This window comes from Stegodyphus dumicola, chromosome 4, assembly GCF_044657685.1.
Source record: "Stegodyphus dumicola isolate Sdum_Otavi_A_Nest chromosome 4, ASM4465768v1".
Taxonomy (NCBI): Eukaryota; Metazoa; Arthropoda; class Arachnida; order Araneae; family Eresidae; genus Stegodyphus; species Stegodyphus dumicola.
The window spans coordinates 118,694,085-118,714,456 of record NC_140771.1 but is presented as its reverse complement, the minus strand read 5'-3'; the positions used below and the strand labels follow the sequence as shown (position 1 = coordinate 118,714,456).

General features: G+C 31.2%; 1 protein-coding gene across 1 annotated transcript; it reads right to left on the bottom strand.

The window, feature by feature from the left end:
- Positions 1 to 1,689: 1,689 nt before the first annotated feature.
- On the bottom strand, positions 1,690 to 19,334 carry LOC146997662 (uncharacterized). The gene is made up of 2 exons (XM_085815381.1): positions 19,224 to 19,334; positions 1,690 to 2,843 (listed from the first exon to the last, which is right to left on the bottom strand). Exons 1-2 carry the CDS (start codon positions 19,328 to 19,330, stop codon positions 1,907 to 1,909), a joined length of 1,044 nt encoding a protein of 347 aa, XP_085671507.1. The 5' UTR covers positions 19,331 to 19,334; the 3' UTR covers positions 1,690 to 1,906.
- Positions 19,335 to 20,372: the final 1,038 nt, after the last annotated feature.

Sequence of the window (20,372 nt, the reverse complement as noted above, 5' to 3'; positions counted from 1 at the left end):
TTGGAAAATTAATTTAAGATATTATAGAAAGAATTTAAGATATCATAGATTATTATAATTTAAAAAAGTTAATTTAAGATAAACTTTTAGCTGTGTCTAGTTGACCTTTATCACAACAGTTAATATGAATTCATATAGCTCCAGTATGAGGAAATTATGCTGCTAAAATCTTCAAAAGCGTAAAGCATTCATTTCAATATCACAGCATTAAGTAAATATGAAAATTGAAACCACTAAAGGGTTTATTTGAACTTCTGTGTGAAAAAACAAAAATAAAATAATTAATAAAATTTACTTCCAATTCTCAGGTGATATGCAGGCAACAATAACTTAAACTAAATTTAAGTTACTACTTGCAGTGTTTTGATGAGAGTATTTACTCCAGCAAGATTTTCTAAACTTGTACGTTCAGATAAAGGAGGTAATTTTATTGAAAAATTAATTAAAGCATTTTTAACCGTCATAGGAGTTTGCGATTTTCTGCTCTTGCCACTACGAAAGTATGAGTGCTACAGAAAGATGAAACAGAACGTTTAAAGACATGCTGAATAAAAGTATTCAGGCGTACGTGCGTGAGTAGGATATAAACATTTCCTTTTTCTGATTTGCATATTGGAAATTTCTTACGTAATGGAAATGTCATAACGGAATGTTCATAACGGAAATGTCATCACTCCAACTGTTTACAGAAGCATATTTCCTGAATTTGCCACATACTGAAAGAAGTGTGGGTTGAGACAATTTCTAGTTCCATAAATAATTACATTCAATATTTGATTAGAAAGCTTATAAGTGCCCATATTATTTGAATTTGAGAACTCTGAGGAATTTAACAAATTATACATTTCATTATAATTTAAGAGCAAGGGAATATTTTAATATGCAAAATAAAGTGCTTCTGTATTTATTTTCTCATGAACTGCTCAATACATGGACTGGAACAGCAGTAGTTATTCAGTTAACCAGATTTCATTCAGCTAAAGTCCAGCTAGTGAATGGAAGTGATAGAGAGTTTTAATAAATAAGCTAAAGCCTTATATTACTACAGCGCAATACGTGGTTTGATTTTTGGGAAAGATGGGGACTTTGAGATTTGTATGCGCTCTTATCTTATTAAAAAAACTATTGATGACATTACAGAATATCATTTTATTACGAAACTGGTATGGTTTAACTGGGTATCAAGGTAGAAAACTGTTAGAAATTCAATTCTAAAGAAATACGCACATGTGTTTAGCTATAAGTCACATCACGGATAGGTAGACGGACATTCTGTAGGATTGTTACCAATACTTGAGCTCTGAAGCTACTTAGACCATATTATATCCAAGAGGAAGTTGATAGACAAATCAAAGAAAATTTGTATCCAACCAAGGCTGGAGTAAGACGTTTAGAAGCTATATAAGTATTTAAAAGATTCTGATGTCCTCACATACGTTTACACCTGTTTTTTCTCCATTTTTCCTTTCTCGATCTTGGTTTAGTTGCATTATACCATCCATGGTAAAACCAGCAGTGAGAAATATCACTGTGTTTTAGCTTAGGACATCAGGGAGATATTAAAAACAGATACACAAATTTCATTGTATGAATGAATTTTGTAAGATAGATGCATTATGAAGTTATCCAAAGTTTTAATTTTATTTGATACATGACAATATAATAATGTTTTAATTAATAGAGTACGTCTCTAAATCAAAAACAATTTTTATTAAATCTCGATTAAAAACATTTTACATCTCACTGTTTCATCAACAAAGGTTGTTTTTCGACGATATTCAGAAATGATAGAAATGAAAGATAATTTTTTATCTACAATAATATTCAAAACATACACAACAAATAGGAATCTTTCGTTTTTTTTAATCAATAATCTTATTAAAATATCCCTTCTACTGACTGGCATTTAACGCTTGTAGAGAAAGCCAAAGAGATCATGAGTTTGAGGCATATGATAACTGTGCTGCCCTAATAAATGGTGATAGTGACCATGGTGATGTCCATGGTGATGCCCATGGTGATGTCCATGACTTTGGTGATGATGACTCAGGTGCTTGTGTTCATGCCCATGATGATGCCCGTGTTTATGTTCTGATTTATGTTCATGTCCGTGATGGTGACCATGATGATGGTGTTGTTTGTGCTCGTGGCCGTGGCGATGGTGATGTTTGTTTTCATGTTCATGATGGTGTCCATGCTTATGCCCGTGATGATGGTCATGCTTATGCTCATGACCATGATGATGGCCATGATGGTGTCCATGCTCATGCCCGTGATGATGATCATGCTTATGTTCATGACCATGATGATGGCCGTGATGATGACCATGATGATGGCCATGCTTATGTTCATGGCCATGATGATGATCATGCTTATGATCATGACCATGGTGGTGTTTGTGGTCATGCCCATGATGGTGATCATGTCCATGTTTGTGTTCGTGACCATGTTTGTGATGGTGATCATGACCATGTTTATGATGATGATCGTGACCGTGTTTGTGGTGGTGATCATGTCCATGTTTATGGTCATGATCGTGTCCATGTTTATGATGATGATCATGCCCATGCTTATGATGGTGATCATGTCCATGCTTATGGTGATGATCGTGTCCATGCTTATGCTCATGACCATGTTTATGATGATGATCATGTCCATGCTTATGATGGTGATCATGTCCGTGTTTGTGATGGTGATCGTGACCGTGGTGATGGTCGTGTCCATGTTTGTGCTCATGGCCGTGTTTATGATGGTGACCATGGTGATGCCCGTGCTTGTGGTGATGATGGTGGTGATGATGATGCTCTTGCTTGTCTTTTATTACTATGACTTGCTTTTCTGGTCTGTAAAGAAAGAATTTTTTCAAATTAGGCAAAAATTTCTTTTAAAAACATAATTTTTCGATTTATAAACATAAGTTTTTAATAGTAAATGTAACAATAAAAATATTTCAGAAACAAAATTCCCTTTTATTTTTACATTTATATTTTCGCCTTGTATTGTTTTCTCCGCGACGTTATCGTCCACGATGTTTTCAGCGGACACCGAACCTCAGAACCAGTGCCGGATTTACGTATAAGCTACACATACTAGAGCTTAGACCCCCCTCTTTCTTTGCGCCACCCCCAAAAAATTGTACCTTATCCCATATGAAAAAAATTGACTTATATCCCTCATAAAAGGCCTCAAACCGCTTTGTATCTCGTCAAATCTAAATCCGGTCCTGCTAAGAACAATACACTAGAAACTCAAATCGTTGCAGTGCATTTAACTAAATTTGCTTAAGAACTGGGAGACCGAAAACTCTTTAAAAAAATTTTGAAATATTACAAGTAGCATTATTATTCCTTTGAACACTACTACTACTTACTAGATCAAAACATATTTTCCTGAAACTAGCAAATTTTATTTTGAGCTTTTACGTATTTATGGTATGTTGGAACAAGTACAATTGTAATAATTTAAAATTATTTTCTTTCCTTTTGGAAGACTTCGCGTGCATGCTTGTAAAACAAAGGATAAAAAATATTTAGATGCCAGAATTACGTCACTAAAATCTCTAATCAATTAAAAAGCTACTAAATATACTACAAGTATCTTGTTATTGCTCAAAGATCAAACTTGCTTTGGAATTCACAGAATTTGATACATAGAAGGGCTATTCAATGTTAAAGTTTCATACAATGTTAAGTTAGGTTCCGCTTTTAAAAAAACACCGCTTAATAAAATCTTCTGTATCCCACAGATTGAATAAGGTTACATATAAATCAACAGTTTTAAATTTAGAGAAGAATTTCAAGAGGATGCTTCCGTGACGGATCTATTTTCATTGATATTGTTCAGTTTTCAGGATCAAGTATATACTTCAGATTTTGCGCCAAAACCTCACATTAGTGATAAAAATAAGCTAAAGCCTTATATTACTACAGCGCAATACGTGGTTTGATTTTTGGGAAAGATGGGGACTTTGAGATTTGTATGCGCTCTTATCTTATTAAAAAAACTATTGATGACATTACAGAATATCATTTTATTACGAAACTGGTATGGTTTAACTGGGTATCAAGGTAGAAAACTGTTAGAAATTCAATTCTAAAGAAATACGCACATGTGTTTAGCTATAAGTCACATCACGGATGGGTAGACGGACATTCTGTACGATTGTTACCAATACTTGAGCTCTGAGGCTACTTAGACCATATTATATCCAAGAGGAAGTTGATAGACAAATCAAAGAAAATTTGTATCTAACCAAGGCTGGAGTAAGACGTTTAGAAGCTATATAAGTATTTAAATTTAGAGAAGAATTTCAAGAGGATGCTTCCGTGACGGATCTATTTTCATTGATATTGTTCAGTTTTCAGGATCAAGTATATACTTCAGATTTTGCGCCAAAACCTCACATTAGTGATAAAAATAAGCTAAAGCCTTATATTACTACAGCGCAATACGTGGTTTGATTTTTGGGAAAGATGGGGACTTTGAGATTTGTATGCGCTCTTATCTTATTAAAAAAACTATTGATGACATTACAGAATATCATTTTATTACGAAACTGGTATGGTTTAACTGGGTATCAAGGTAGAAAACTGTTAGAAATTCAATTCTAAAGAAATACGCACATGTGTTAACATTAACATTTTAAAGTTTTTTTCCAAATTACAAATTTTAAGTTGCTTTTTGATATTTTTATCTTATGGTAAAATGACAGATACAATGAAAATAAGTGAATGCATTGCATAGAAATTTTCATATTGACTTTTTTTCCAAATTTGACCACCTTTAAGTCTGTTTTCGTAGAAATAAAGCTTAGATTTGTGTTTCTGCATGAAAGTAGCACTCAAATTGACTGGTCATAAAATGAGGCGATTAGCTTTATATTGTTAACATAACTGTCGAAATGTTAGCCGTTGTTTTGTTTTTTAAGAGTTAGTCCATTAAAAGGTATGAGTTTTGAGTTATTTTCGCAAATGCAGTGCTAGTTTATTGCTGAGATTTATCCTTTAAAGTAGCACTCAAATTGACTGGTCATAAAATGAGGCGATTAGCTTTATATTGTTAACATAACTGTCGAAATTTTAGCCGTTGCTTTGTTTTTTAAGAGTTAGTTCATTAAAAGGTATGAGTTTTGATTTATTTTCGCAAATGCAGTGCTAGTTTATTGCTGAGATTTATCCTTTTTTCTCTAAATAATACTAATATCTTCAGTGTTTAGATAATGCTAATAGATTCATGTTCTGAATTTAAAAGGGTAACAAAAAATAGAATAATGATATGGGATCTTACGAATGTGTATTTCCGAATATCTGCAAATTCATATAACTTCTTACAGGAAGCGAAGGAATTTAAGTTACGTTTTGATGTTTGTGCAGAAATATTTACATGATTTCTACAAATCTTTTGACAAAATTACATTGACGGAAAATCTTTCAAATAGTTCAGCAACTTAAGTTATTTCGTGCATAAATGCTACTACTCAGTAATCAACTGAGCTATGCATAGTGTTTCTCGCATTACTAGAGGAAATATTTTACTACATAACAGTAAGAATTTTCTCTTTTCGGGTTTCCTCAGCACAGACAACTAATACCCCCAAGCAAAATTCAGTGTCCTAAATGAGTGCAGAGTTACCGATGATAATCATAAACTACTCTGAGTTTTCTAAGGATATTACGGTATCCTCGCTTGGATGAATTTGTACTAACCCATTTCGCTAAATTGGTCATTGTTTGCTGTAAAGAGAACGATTTAATTCACTGTGGCGTTTTATTTACATAGATGGGCAGATTAGGAGGATGAATGTTTGAGGACACAGTTATCTACAGATTGCATGCCAAAGTAGTGAATGCTTACATTCTAACATGAAGTAATATGAAGTTGAGTCGATGTCATGAAAGGAGCTAGATTGAGTCTGAAACAAATATGTAGAACTAAGATTTTTTCAAACATTTTTCTAACAATATAAAAGCGCAATGTCCAGTTTCGCATATTGAGTAGCAACAGGTTTTAGCCAGCGGAACTCTTCTACATTATGAAATTATTTGTTCAATTAATTAGGAGGGTTTAAAACTCGTATTTATTTTTCTTCCTTCGCCATAAATAATATTTGTTGATGGAAAATAGTGTTATAAGGGAAAAATCATGCTGTGCATTATAGTAATGCGAATTTCGATAATTTATTAAATTTGACATAATTATCCATTAGAAACCAAAAAATATTTTTGAAACATTTTTCCGTGTATTTAACTGCAGAAATGACTATAAATGCAAAAAATAATGAAAAAAAAATGTTTGGCAAATGAAGTCAATTTTTAGCTTAAAGTTTAGGTTGAATTAATGTTTGTTCAGTTTTGCTGGAAATAGATAAAATATAATAAATAAATAAATAAATAATTTAGCCTGTGTAGATTTCACTTTAATATTTTAAATATGCCATTAACTCGCATCTCTACAGGGGGAAATTTAGCAGTTTCTCAAAAATGATGAGGAGGTTTTCGGTGTTAGAACTGGATGGAGTTTTTGAGATAAAAAACCTTTGCGGTCTTCCTTCTCTTTGCATCAAAATTTATTAGAAGTTACACATCATCAGAAAAACAGGTGATTTGACAACTCTGACTGTTAATGTAAATTTTCAGAGGAATGTCTTTATCTCAAATTATAACAGGATATATATTACAATAACAGAGTATTTAAAGCTATAAAAACTTCTTAGCATTTTTTATTTTTATTTTATTTTTCAATAGCATATACCTTTGCTTAATTTGTAATATATTTAATAGATAATTTAAAAATATTTTCACCTTTGATGTAACTAAAAAAAAGTTGTTCTAATGTCATATACTGGGTTCTAGGCTGCAAAATATCAGTTTGTGGCTATTTTAAGTTATGAGTTTAAATTAAACCTATCCGATTAAAGAACTGACTTAGAGATTAAAATGATTATGACTTTAAAAATAAATATTAACATGCGCGTATATATGATATGTAATCTAAATATAAATCAAAATGGAATCTAATTTTCGTTGTTAAATAGTTGCTCACAAATATAAACTAAATATAAATCAGAAATTTCGAAATTTTATGAATTATGCTAAGATGCAAACTACGAAGAAATCATGCAAATATTAAAAATATGAAAAAAAAAAAAAGACTAAAAACTACTTTAAAAAAATTATTTTATAACTTCTTTCATCACTGCTCTCTAACAGAGATAACAAGTTTTTACTATTTAAATACCGATAAACAGAAAACAAAATATATAAAAAATTGTAGTTTACAAATTGCTAGAGAATGTTTTCATGAATTTTTTTTAAACTCATATAATTTGTTAATACATTAAAAATGCACAATTGTAGTACCGTAATTATTACAAATTTTCGAAATTTATAGCAAAATATATTCAAATGTGATCACCAAAAACTATTAATAAATTAAGTCTTAGAAAATAACAACTGAAAAATATCAAAAATAAATTTTATATCCTGTAGAACGTTAAAATTTTTCTTAATTAAAGTGCTTAAATATTAAATTAAACTATATTAACTGCGTACTTCTAATTTTTCTTATTTTTAACGGCAAGCTGCCTCTTAAGCTACTATGAAATAAAAGAGAATGTTCCGAGCATCCTTCAGCTACCTATTACGAATTCATATTTCTAAGGAATGAGCATTTATTATTTTTCTCCAAGTGTATAAATAATAATAATAATAATAATAAAGAATTATAAAGAATAGCTTGTAGATTGTAGAAAGTGTTAGGTCTTAGAGCGACAAATATGTAAAATCACCTGTGCCCTCCCTAGGCTTAGAATCGCGGAATTTCCAGAACTAGCTGAATGTGCTAATCACTTAACTACGAGAGCACTGACGGGGCAAGTGACGTCATAATTACTTTCCTTCGCATTTAAAGGATGAACAGGGAAAGAGGGTAGAGATGCTGATTTAAAGGGAGAATAATGGAAAGGGCGAGCGACTCCATAATTACTTTCATTCTCACTCATCTAATGGACTACCAGGGAAAGAGGCTCGAAATGCTCTCGGCCAAATCTAGTTAATAATAACGATTTATCAAGCATCACTTTTTTATTCTGCCGCCATTGTAGGGTTAATTATTTTGTTTTTATTGTAGGTTAATACACATTAGTTAATAGTCATTGTAAGGTTGATTATTTTGTTCTGCAGCCATTCTAGGTTAACATCAAAAATAAATTACAAGCTGTCAAGTTAGTGAATCTGACTGCCGTGCCGAAGGACCTGGGTTTGAATCCCGGAGAAGGCATGGATGTTTGTAAATGTGCAGTGCTTGTGCGGCATGTGGGCACTCTAAATATGCGACAAGCTGAAAACCTTTTCGAGAGAATGGTGGTAGGGGAAGAAGATTAGGAGATTCCTGGAATCACCCCCGAGTGCTTTCCATCAAAATTGGGAGCGGAGCTGAGCGAAGTCGTAATGTCACCTGCATGGTGCTCAAGTCTCTTGCCAATGGCAAACGTAGTCTTGCTCTCGTTGCCACGATGATTTTCGTGGGCTTGTTCTGAAGTTACTATCAGACAAGTGAGAGAAGTCACAACAGAAATATAAACTATGCGCTTGCAGGGTTTGTATTACGGTCTTTAAAAAGCTAACTGAACGTGAACTACTCTTAAACTTCTAGCGCATAAATTTTTCATGTATATAAACATTATATATATATGTATGTGTCATGCTTTAATACGTAGATGAAGGAATCCGGTACTTTAATTTTTGGCCTTCGAAGACACTTTATTGCGTATTGGGAAGAATGAATGCATAAACCAAAAACTTCCACTTATGGCTGTCTCGAAACACAGTTTTATTGCAGAATAAGCTAAGTGGAGAAGGAAGCGTCTTACCAGGAGGAAAGCGTAAGCGAAAAGTGACTCAGAGGAAGAAGGGAGGGAGTAGAAAGTTTCAGTTCCGAGTTAAAAAAGGTTTTGGTTTACAGTTTTGAGTGGGCAAGAGGTATTTGCATTATTAAACATTATACGTAAGATCGCATGATTAATGTGAATGACTCAGTTTAGAATTACAGCGCTAGTTTTAAGATAGAGAGATGAAGTCCCAAATTAAATAAAAGAGGTTATAGTCAATTAAAATTAGAAGTCTGCTTTTATATTTTTTATCTTACATATACATATTGCAACAATATTTATTTTGAAAAATAAAACATCATGGTAAATTTATTACATAGCGACGCTTTAAATATTAACCGGTAGAGGAGCTAAATCTGTGTATATAAAACTATTTAGGTTTCAGCAGATAAAAAGCAATACTGTTATTTTAATTGTCGGTAAATTTTTAATTTATTTAAATGACTAATAACTGTCTAGTGATTTTTTCAGCCAAGTAGACATCGGGATGTTTAAATTTTGCTCCTTCGTGTAATTAGCCCCTGCTAAAATTCATTTTCCGCATAAGCTTTAATTAATTTTAGTATAAAATGCTGATGCATTGCGGTGGGTAAATTTATGTATTCTAGTCTTTTTAATAAATGCGAAAGCAAAAAGCGATAATTTTACTATCAGCATAAATATTTGACGAAGCGTATCACTCTCCTTCTTTTGCACACGCATTCACGCAAGTGCAGACCAAGAAAGTTTATTTCGTGATGCGTAACTAAGTGCTCAAAAGCTCTTAAGATACTAGAATTTTTTGAGTGTATCGTAATTTCTGCCATTAGCGTTGCATCAAAAATAATCCTTAGTAAAAGTTCTATATTTTAAGGAGTAGTGTCTTATGAATCTTATTGAGGAGGATGGTTCATGAGCCCTCTTTTGAGCAGCTTTAACAAACGTTTCTAATTTCAAGAATGAGAAAAGAAAGAAAAATGAGCGGACAATTTTGATGTCTGTAATTAGTAACAGATGTTTTAATTAAGTTTAAATAACATAGGCTCCGTACGCATATTGTGATTTTTAAGCATATTTTAGGCAGCTTTCAGAATGAATGGTAGCCAGCAGATGCCGGTCATTATGCCTTTGAGCATAAAGCTCGAATCCCGAATGAAGTATCAACATTTCCTTCCGACTGTACAATGGCTTAGCGAACAGTCTGTCGATCGAAAAGGTCATTGGCAAGAAGGTAAGATGATTATGAGACTGCTGGATTCCGACTTCTGAAGTGCTCTGGATCGAAGCTGGAAAGAAGCCGTGCAAGTTGTTACGTTAGCAATATTAGAGATCTCTAATTGTGAACAAGCGAATCTTCAGCTAAAATATCTTCCGATAAAATCGATATAGTATTCGGATAAAGAATATAGCAGACAACCGTTTATAGTTATACTCAACGCAAGATGCCATTTCGAGATTAATAACTCATTTGCGACTAACGTCCCTTTTGGGCTAGAAATATCCTTGAAATCAATTTTTGTTCATGAATCAATAACGGACTCACTTCTTTATAAAAACAACTGATTGCAGTTAATGTATAATTTTACACGGTTAAAATAAATTTCTGCATTTGTGTTAACGGAATTAATTTTGATATGCCTCTTTTTATTGGGAAAAAGCTATTTCATAACAATCAGATGCCGCTTATATACGTGGATATTTGTCCATTACATTATAATGTTATTTATTTTGCATTACTCAGTTATTTATAATTTCAGCCTTTACTATAACTTCTCCTTTCCATTACCACACCAGAAATGATTTTTTGATTGTAAGACAGAGCAAGTTTCTGTCCTCGTGGCCATGTTACTTTAGTTCTGCTATCTCTGGTAAGTTTGTAATTATTCGGCCTTGCGTTATTTGCTGCCAAGAGTTAAATTTCTGAACCAGCTTAGACATAAAAATATAACTGTGTAGTTTGCGACTACTAGTCCATGTTTTAAATTTGAATTTGCCTGTTTTTTTATGTACACACAGAGGTGGTAATTATTTGTTCTCCTTATCACGAGACGTGCATTAATGTTCAAAATTATGTATTTAAATAAAAAGGTCATTTTAAAACCTTTCCAAGACTTTAGTAGCTCGTTTTAGACACAGCAATAATTCTCTTTACGTTTGTTAAGAGTTTGGATCTAGTTTATGCTTCCAAAGAAAGTTAAACTCTATAACATTAATTTAAACTTCCACGTGCTTAATCCTTTTAAGTCATTTGTTTGAATAATACTTGCTGCGCGCTGTAAAATATAACGTGACACGAAAAGGAAAATAATAAAATTTCCTTTAACACGCCCATCTAATTTCACGCTTATTTATTATTACATCTTCGTAGAGAGTTAATCTGTAATAATGCCGCAGCATACTTACATGCAGATCAGAATGTATGATTTCACTCAATTGACCCTTTTTTGGCAGGAAGGAAGAGGCAGAATATCTTAATCCTTAAAGCGTACCAGTGATATGTAGTTCAACAAAGTCTTTTAATTCCGTTTGGAGCCGTATTGCACCAGGATGCATTCTGATTTGAAGATTTCTAAAAGGCGCTTTTCTAAAAGACTTCGTCGTGCTCTTCCTATAACGCCTCAGATATTTTAAAAGTATAAATATCGAGGAAGATTATTTTCCGGTGTTTTGCTGTAGCGTATGGAGTTGAAAAATCCCCAATCCCCTTCAGCGTTTTTGAAGCAGAATAGAATTATAAATAATGTTTTAAACTTTTCATTACAATTATAGGAATAAATAACAGTTTACATTGTCTATCAAAATACAAAATAACAGGTACATTGGAAGTTAAACTGTAAGAGGGATTTGAATCTGAATTCTGAGCGAATTCCTATTCGTAACATTTTTGTATCAAGATAAATGCGATTTAATTTTAGAAATAAAGTATTTTTATGCATCTACGAAAGCAAAGTCACCTCGAATTTTACATCTCTTGCTTGCTTGATTCTTTACCTTCCAACGTTCGCAAATATTTATAAAACTACTATCTAAATTAATTATTTTATAGAGTTAAGGTGATAATTTATTTACTTATTTCACTACTTAAATAAAACTGGATTTTTAAAATAATTTGTTTCCAACTTGTTACAAAAGTTTTCTACACATTGAAAAATTTTTGACGTAAAACAACTAAAATAAAACGAAATTAAATTCAAAATTTAAGCGAAATACTTTGTAAATATTTAATGACAATCTAAGGACTGATTAAGATCATGAGCGCGCAGTACAAATCAGTTCCCAACTATAAATTTAGGTGTTCTCAAAGAAGACCATCACGAAAACTTATGCAGAATTTTTTCGTTCTCACAATACATTATCTTTTTCTTATATATTATATTTTTATCTATTAAGCACACGAACTTCCAAGTGGTAAAGTCGCTAAAACATTGGTAGTTCAGTCCGGGGTTAAAATCCCGATGAAAGAGCTGGTTGCATGGGCGTTTTCATGGTTTCTGCATGTGTAACGGGTATATGAGCTAGTTTCCCTTAGAAAGTTGTCCGCGAAAGCATCCTTCACCTTAGGCAGATAGCCCTCGAATGTTTTGCCATAATGAAATAAACCAAACCTTCGAACTAGATGATAAAATACACAATTTAAATAGCAGTTCTTCGCACCTCACACAGTATCTGACAGGGCATGGCCCATATATGTCCTATCTTCACAGATTTTGCCTAAGAGACAGTGACCAATGTATTTGTGACAGTACTGGTGACCCAGATCACTATCTGTTTGACTGCTCGCACACAGGGAATTCACATTTGAAAAGACCAACTGCAATTAATATGCCCGCATGGTTCAAGAACACAGTTAAGAATAAATATGCGCTCAGCTTCATTAGAGACTGCACTACAATTGCTGAAAGCATTGCTGACAACCTGGAATGACTTCTTTCCTTGGACATCATGCCGTCAGCAGCCTGCTCTGTACATATATTAATTTACTTAATGTCTTGTTTTTTTATTTCTTTTGATGTTTTTAATTATATTTAATATTATGACTAATACAGAACTCATTTAATGTGTTCCACAATTTGTAATGTATTTGGTCATCTTTACATCTATCTGTACCTGATTTTTATAGCACATCCTTAATATAACTGTATGACTAACATGTACGATAATAGTGAAAAGTGTTCCGCTTAGTCTCAGCAGTCCCCACCATGCACCTTCTTTCCATGTTCTGGTCCTAACTTCAATGTTCCTCGTTTCGTGGCCAATCCCCGGAGGACACAGTACCTAAGCTCTTTATTTATATTTATTCATGTATTTTTTTAATTCCATCGACGGGATCTAACAGGCTGAAAAGCACCTAACCCAGTGGGCCAGCTGTTCCGTCGATGGTGAAAAGAAAGAAAGAAATTATAATAAATATTATTAATATTCTAACTGTGACTGAATTCGATCGTATACAGTTAAATTATTATTTTAATCTGAATTTATTCTCTTATTACATGCAGTATCATTACGTATGATATTCAGGGCCATTAAGTGTCAAATTTAGTGAAACAATTGATCATCATTTAATACACGATTAAAGTCTAAAGGTAGTTTTTTTTTTTAAACTTTATTCAACCCAATGCAATGCAAATTAATAATCGATTAAACGAAGTCAAGTCATGCGCGAAACTGCAGCGCCATTTTTTTAATTTAACTTGGTTTCCCCCATTACGTTTAATTACTTTTAAATGGAGTTGAACCTGAAATTTTTCTAGTTTTCGTCGCTTCTTCGCTGGGAATTCCATTCCCAAAGCCGTTAACATCTCTTCATTGCTACTGATTTTGTTGTTCCTTCAGCACGAGTTTCATTTGTTTGGCTTCAACTGACGCATGCGTGACGCATACGTCTTCTCATAGAGCAGCAACTGAAGTTCCACAAATGCCTATTAATAGTTTGACACCTATTCCAAAGTGTTTTCTGAGTCTTATTCATGATATTTAAGCGTGTTTTTGTATAAACTAGCACAAAGCTTGTATCTCAGAAAAAAGAGAACACAAACTTGCCAAAATGCGTAAACAATTTAAGAGTAAAAAAAGCTAAAAACACCTCATTGCAACTCTCTTGTAAAATGATTAAATGAATAATTGAATTAGTCAACGAGTCTTAAATACAGAACTTAAATATTTCTGCTTTCTTAACGTAGATTCTCAACACAGAACAAAGAATTATTAAAGGTTGAAATTTCCTACTTAATTCTTTGCTTTGAATTAATAAATGTTTCCTTGACGAAGATTACATAAAGCAGATCATTAATATTAAATTTAAGAAACATACAATCATAATTAAAATCTCCTGTTTTTCTTTTAATAGCTTTCATGGAAATTCCTGATGAGAATTCGTTGTTAAATTTACTTTTAAGTTGTTTTTTTTAATCCATTGTCTTGAGACTTACCAATATTTTAATACAATATTATGTGCTGACATCTGGGAATATTAATAAGTTCATTATATAATACTGGTAGAAATATCACTTAACGTAACGAGAAGCCACTGGCCGTAGGAATCTTGAAAATGCTCAAAATATATATAGTTTATTTTTGCTTTATGATGGTTTAGCTTTATTTTTGTTTAAATGATATTTAGCTTAATAGACGCTTTTTTAATTTTAAAAATACCTTGAAAAGATACTTATTGTTTTCAGTTGGCGGATTTATTGTTCTAGCAAAATAAAAAAAAAAGCTGATGTGTACACCACATGACTTTCTTGTACGGAATATTAAATTATACGCATTTTTCCTGCATTTCATTTAAATTTATTCAATTGAATTGAATATACTTCGTCGATAGTGCATAAAACACAACAGAATAAAAGCACTCTTTAAAATTCGCTATATTTATTTACCACAGTGACACTCTGGCGCTAGGTTCCCCTAACAGAGTTATATCTCATTCATTTTATAACTCAGAGTGAAAAAATATTATCTGAAGAATTACCACATGTTCTATTCAAATACTATAATAAATCTAAAACGATATATAAAAGAAATTAAACAAATGAAAAAGAAAGTTTTTCACAGACGATTCAGCGCCGCTTACCAAATGCGCATACACTACTAATTTATTCAATTCTCACATCACGGAAAGGCAAAAATACATAAAAATTCAAAATATTTTCATTAAAAATTGAAAGATATAGAAAAACATAAAACACAAAGTACAGTTAAAACAAGCAACTCGGCCAGCAGTCAAGAAGGCGCAGATTTTTCGGTGCACAAAACTAAAAGTTTCCTTTCGGCAAAAAGACACTTAATGTGCACATATAATTAATTTACTATTCTGCTAAGTTAAAAATATAATCAAATATGGCTGCTATAATTAAAGAAAACTTAGATTAGCCGCATTTAAACAGCGTTTGAATTGTTGATAATTTTTCAAATATTGCTTGCAGATTAACTAAAGGCATGAAAACCTTAACCGGAAGATAAGAAAAAAGTAAACTACTAATTTTTGAGTTATGCGAGATATATACATACATACGTACGTACAGACCCCACGAAAAAATCTCTTTCGAATCCATTTTAATTCAGTTTTTTAATTAGTTGGGGAAAAAGTCTATTCTGTCCTTACGTACAGATGTCACGCAAAAACATCGTTAAATTGCATTCGATAACGTTCAAAATGGACATTTCCGTTGAAATAGGGTACCCGGAAATTTTCGTGATTACAATACTTCCTAACTTTGTACAGGGAAGAAAAAGTATTGTATATTGCCACTCGTGAAAAACACGCATTAAAAGTTTAGTTTGCAAGCGATCTTCTAAATTAAACACAGCTACATTTTAAAAAGTTACGTATTTTATTTATTAATTAAATGCATAGCTCTCCATGTGACACCAGCTTTCGATAAAATAATATCAACAATTTTTTTCCTCTCATTTGTCTTTCTGAAAAGCCCATTTTAAGAGTAAGATATTTATGTTTAGTACCTTTAATTTCTAAGGGAATAACTATTACAGTAGTAAGCATTTCGTAAGTATTATCTTGAAACGGTTTTATGATAGGTGTTAAACTGAAGTCTGATTCTGAGTTCGAAAATCCTCTTGCAGTTTTCTTTAAAATATTACGATTTTTATAATTTTAATTAAAATTTGTTTTTAGTTTGTTTAAACTTTCATTATACGCTCTTTGGTATGTTAGACTGTAATCGGAACTTGGGCAGAATCAAACTATCAAATAAATCAATCAAGAATTGACCAAGTTTCGTTACTGGAGAACAGAATAGGATATAGATATTTGTAGTCTCTTTTCACTTTTGTAACAATTCCATTTAACTACTTTTACTTTACTTTTAAAGTTATAATGTTCAAACATTTACATATGTGCTACAATCAAAATATAACATACACGCATCCTAAAGTTTATGTTGAAAAGTTTTGTAAGTATAAACTCCCAATAATTTAATGTAACATTCGTGCAGATTAAAGAGCGTGATTTCCCTGTAATCGTCACTATTTAGGACTGGCATAAAATTCTAATCCTTGAAGCGGGTCAATAATATGTAGTTAAGTAAGAACAACTAGCACATAGGGCATTATGGGTTTTAGCTTTTCTTGGAGATTATTATAAGATGTAAAGGCTGAGTTCCTTTCTAGGAATCATAATGAGTCCGTTTAGTTATTACAGAAAATTGCTGTTCGTGCTTAATATTCGAATTTTTCTCTTATATCGAGAATAAAAATTCAAAATTTTGCTTCGCAATTCCTTTTTTATTGCTAATTGCCACGGTTTTAAAGGTGCTGGTTCATTGCTTTGAAATTCATATATATATATAGTTCTTTGGATTCATTTAAGATCCCTTTTAACATTAATTTCCCGTTGGTTAAAAATTGTTTCGAGACAAAATAAATATTTTTATTAAAATCATTACTAAGTTAATAATAAGAAAATGGCTTGATTTAAGAAATGAGAATTAAAACAATTTTGAAGCTGCTAACGATACTAAAATATGCTCTCAGTAGAATTAAGTGATGATATCATTTCTTTTGATTAAGACTATGGGTTAAGAGAATAGCTATAACCAATGCTGCTCAATGATATTTTTATGTATAATTATAATGATATTGCTTTGGATATTAATGCCATTTAAACTAAATCGAGATCACATGTGCCTTTTTGAGAACGAACACTTAGGTAAGATGTCTTTGGTCGTCTCATTTTTTCAGTTAAATTTCATGCATATAATCAATTAGAGGTGTTATGAACATTATTACTGCAGCAAAATTTAGGCTAAAAAACTACTCGGCATTTTTCGGACGTAAATGGAAAGAAATGTGATACAAGCACTGTATGTCAAATGTCAAGCACTGCTAATTTATAATTTAATACGATTAATATAATATACTACAAAACTAACAAAACGTACGATTTTACAAGTCCAGCATATGTCATCTCTAAATTTTATATTCTACATATAGCATAAATTTTGTAAAATTTCAGTATATCAGAGTACTCTTGTGAATATTTAAAAACAAATTTCAGGAAAAATATTATTTATTTAAAAATAGAATTCTTTTTATTTTAAGTTAAATTTCACCGTTTTTATTACATGTTTCAAAATATCGGATATATTTCCTTTATGAAATTAACAGATAATATCTTTATGATATTGGTTATATTAATGATTTCATGTAATATTTATGTTTTTAAAAGGAAAAGAAATATTACATTTAGTAATATGTAGTATTATTTTCAAAAAGAGTTATGATGCTGTATTAAGATTTTTATCAGAATCGTATGATTTCATTCTGGTAACCGTTGATGTAATATTTTCGTTAATGTAAATATAAGAATAAAAATTTAATTTTTATCCCATTTCCTAGCTTATTTCTCCTCCTAGGGCTAGGTTCTAAAAATTTTCCTATAAAGGTTTTTTTTTTTTTTTTTTTTTTTTTTTTTTACAGCATATAATTTTTTCCTCTGAGAGCTAGTTTATTGGTAAATTGTATTCTTTTGATTATTTTTATTTTTATTCAATGCATTCAATTTAAAGTTATAAATTTATTTAGACTAACATTATGAAATGAAAACTGTTAATGCGTATTATACCATTTAAGGAAAATGAACCTCCGAAATTTGGAATCTTTAAATACGTTTGCATATAAATTAATGTTTAATGTTTTAATTAAAGAATATTTATCTAGCTTTGAAGATTTCTTTTACCTGAACATGTTAGCTTAATCCTTTGTAGCAATAACAGATTTACAAACAAAGTTATTTCGAACATTGATTGGATTGTAAACATGCATTGTAATTTGATCTTTACTTTTGCAACAAATGTTAGAAGTTTTTTGATTGCTGACTCGAAAGAAATTATTAGTCTCAACAGAAAATTTTCTGGTTCAAAAACAAAAATTTTTCTTTTTTATTTTCTTAAATGACGCCCTTTAAGGTCTTTAGCTTTTAACTTTCTAGAGACAGCTAATAAGAAACTTTTAGAACTGATTTTATGTTTTTATACTTTTAGCTTTTAATAAACACTTACTATAGAAGCAAAATTATAAAAATCCTAAATAAAATATCATACACACACACACATGCATTTTTTCCTTTACGTTTTAATATATAGGAGAAAATTTATCAAATATTTAAAACGTAAAGGAAAAAATGCTTCAAAATTATTCGAGCTACGATAATATAAATACTAAAGTATGAAACAAAAATTATACCTTTATGATAAAATAATATCTTGCGTGCAGAATTGACCTCTTCTGATGCTCTCTTTTTGATTAGTTAAATAAGCTATTATTATGTTTTCTAGAAGGAACCAGGTACTTTTGATAGTTAATTTATACATCTGCCAAGTTTAGATCTCACTTATTTGAAATTGCTGACAACGTATTTGTGGCTTATTAAAGTTGAAAAAGAATTAAGGCATTGTTATTAACTCTACTGAAAGCAGTGTTATCATAAGACCAAGCTATCATTTAGTAACTTTAGAAAGGAAGATTACAAAATCATCGCAAGAAAGGAAAATTATTTCGTAAATCAAATATATATAAATCGAATCATTTAATGATTGTTACAGCACATATTCTCATGCAGGTATTATTCCCACACATTTTGATTTCTAAAATCCACATTTTCTGATTAAAGATTGTAGTAAATTGTGCGAAATGATGTTTCTTTCAACGAAATAATATTGAATTATTTCAGATAACAATAATTAAGTGATAGTTCTGAATTTGATATATCTGTTACTAAATTTAAAAGTGAGAGGCAAATTAGAACCTATTTTAGAGTTGTTACTAGTTTGCGATAAGATTGGTTTCATTGATGGATGATGTTTAAGAAAAGTGTTTATAATTGGAAAAGCTGACTTACTTTTTCTTATGAACTGGATAATAATGGTAGTAAACACAACATGACGCCTCAGCATAGACCACCCCGACCACAAGGGCGAGGAGACACAGCTTCAAGTCCACCACCATCTTTCTGAAAGAGTAGAAAAGAAATGAAATAGAAACTGTGGAAAGTTTCTTATCTTACACAATTGATTGTTCATTAACCTTTACTTCAGCAATTTGAAAAATTAAAATAAAAAAATACTTTGCTTACTGATACTTCCTCAATATGTTCTAAGCCGTTTTGAAGTGTGTTCTGACAATCGTATTCTAATTTTAGAAGCAATATCATCTCATTTTCCTCTTTATTGGGTATTAACTATTTATTTGTTTCATTCGCAAATCGGATATCAGCATAATTTAGCATAGTTACTGCTGAGGTTTTATTTTCAATGTGGATATTTTTATCAATTCTCCTTTAATTGACATTCAAGGAGAAAACGAAACATTGAGACATTCAAATCACAGAAGAAACCTTAACATAGTTAAAATTATCCTTCTTTATGTTAAATAAAATTAAAATATGAAGGGTAAAATGTTCAATAATTTTTTCAAGTGTAAAAATAAAAAAAAATCAGTAAGAGGATAAGGATCATTTCTAATATCGATAAAATCCACAGTTAATTTACATATTGCTTTGAAGCGTCGAGAAAGGTGGGTACGCTGAAAAACGTGTAACAGAAATATGTGTCTCTAAAACAGAATTATTTATAAATGGTTGAATAAATGAATTTATGGATGTTTGGGGTAATAAGACTCATTTCTTATGTCTACACGATAAAGGCTAAAATTCAGCTGAAATACAATGGAAGGATTTCATTAAAACGTCATCAGAGAATATTTGAAGGAAAGCTCTAGCTCTTCAGTCACAATATTATAACCAATACCAAGTTTCGCTTTATGGTTAACAAATTACAGTACATGCTTTTAAAGAATATGGTTCTGCCCTTTTCGAGAGAAACACTTCTGGATATCGTGGCAATTACCGGCACATAAATTTGAATCTTTTCATTTAAGAATGGAAACATAAAATCGGATTTTTTTAAAATTTGTTAAATTCAAACCTATTGTTAACTATTATATTTTCTTTAAAAAACGATAAATTAAAGTAAGTAAATTTATATCAGAA

What these genes read in the sequence shown, in the direction of transcription:
- LOC146997662 (XM_085815381.1), bottom strand. Translation starts at nt 19,330, where the DNA reads ATGGTGGTGGACTTGAAGCTGTGTCTCCTCGCCCTTGTGGTCGGGGTG. An exon ending in TATCCAGTTCATAAGAAAAA is followed by an intron (nt 2,844 to 19,223) that starts GTAAGTCAGCTT and finishes CTTTCTTTACAG; the next exon opens with ACCAGAAAAGCAAGTCATAG.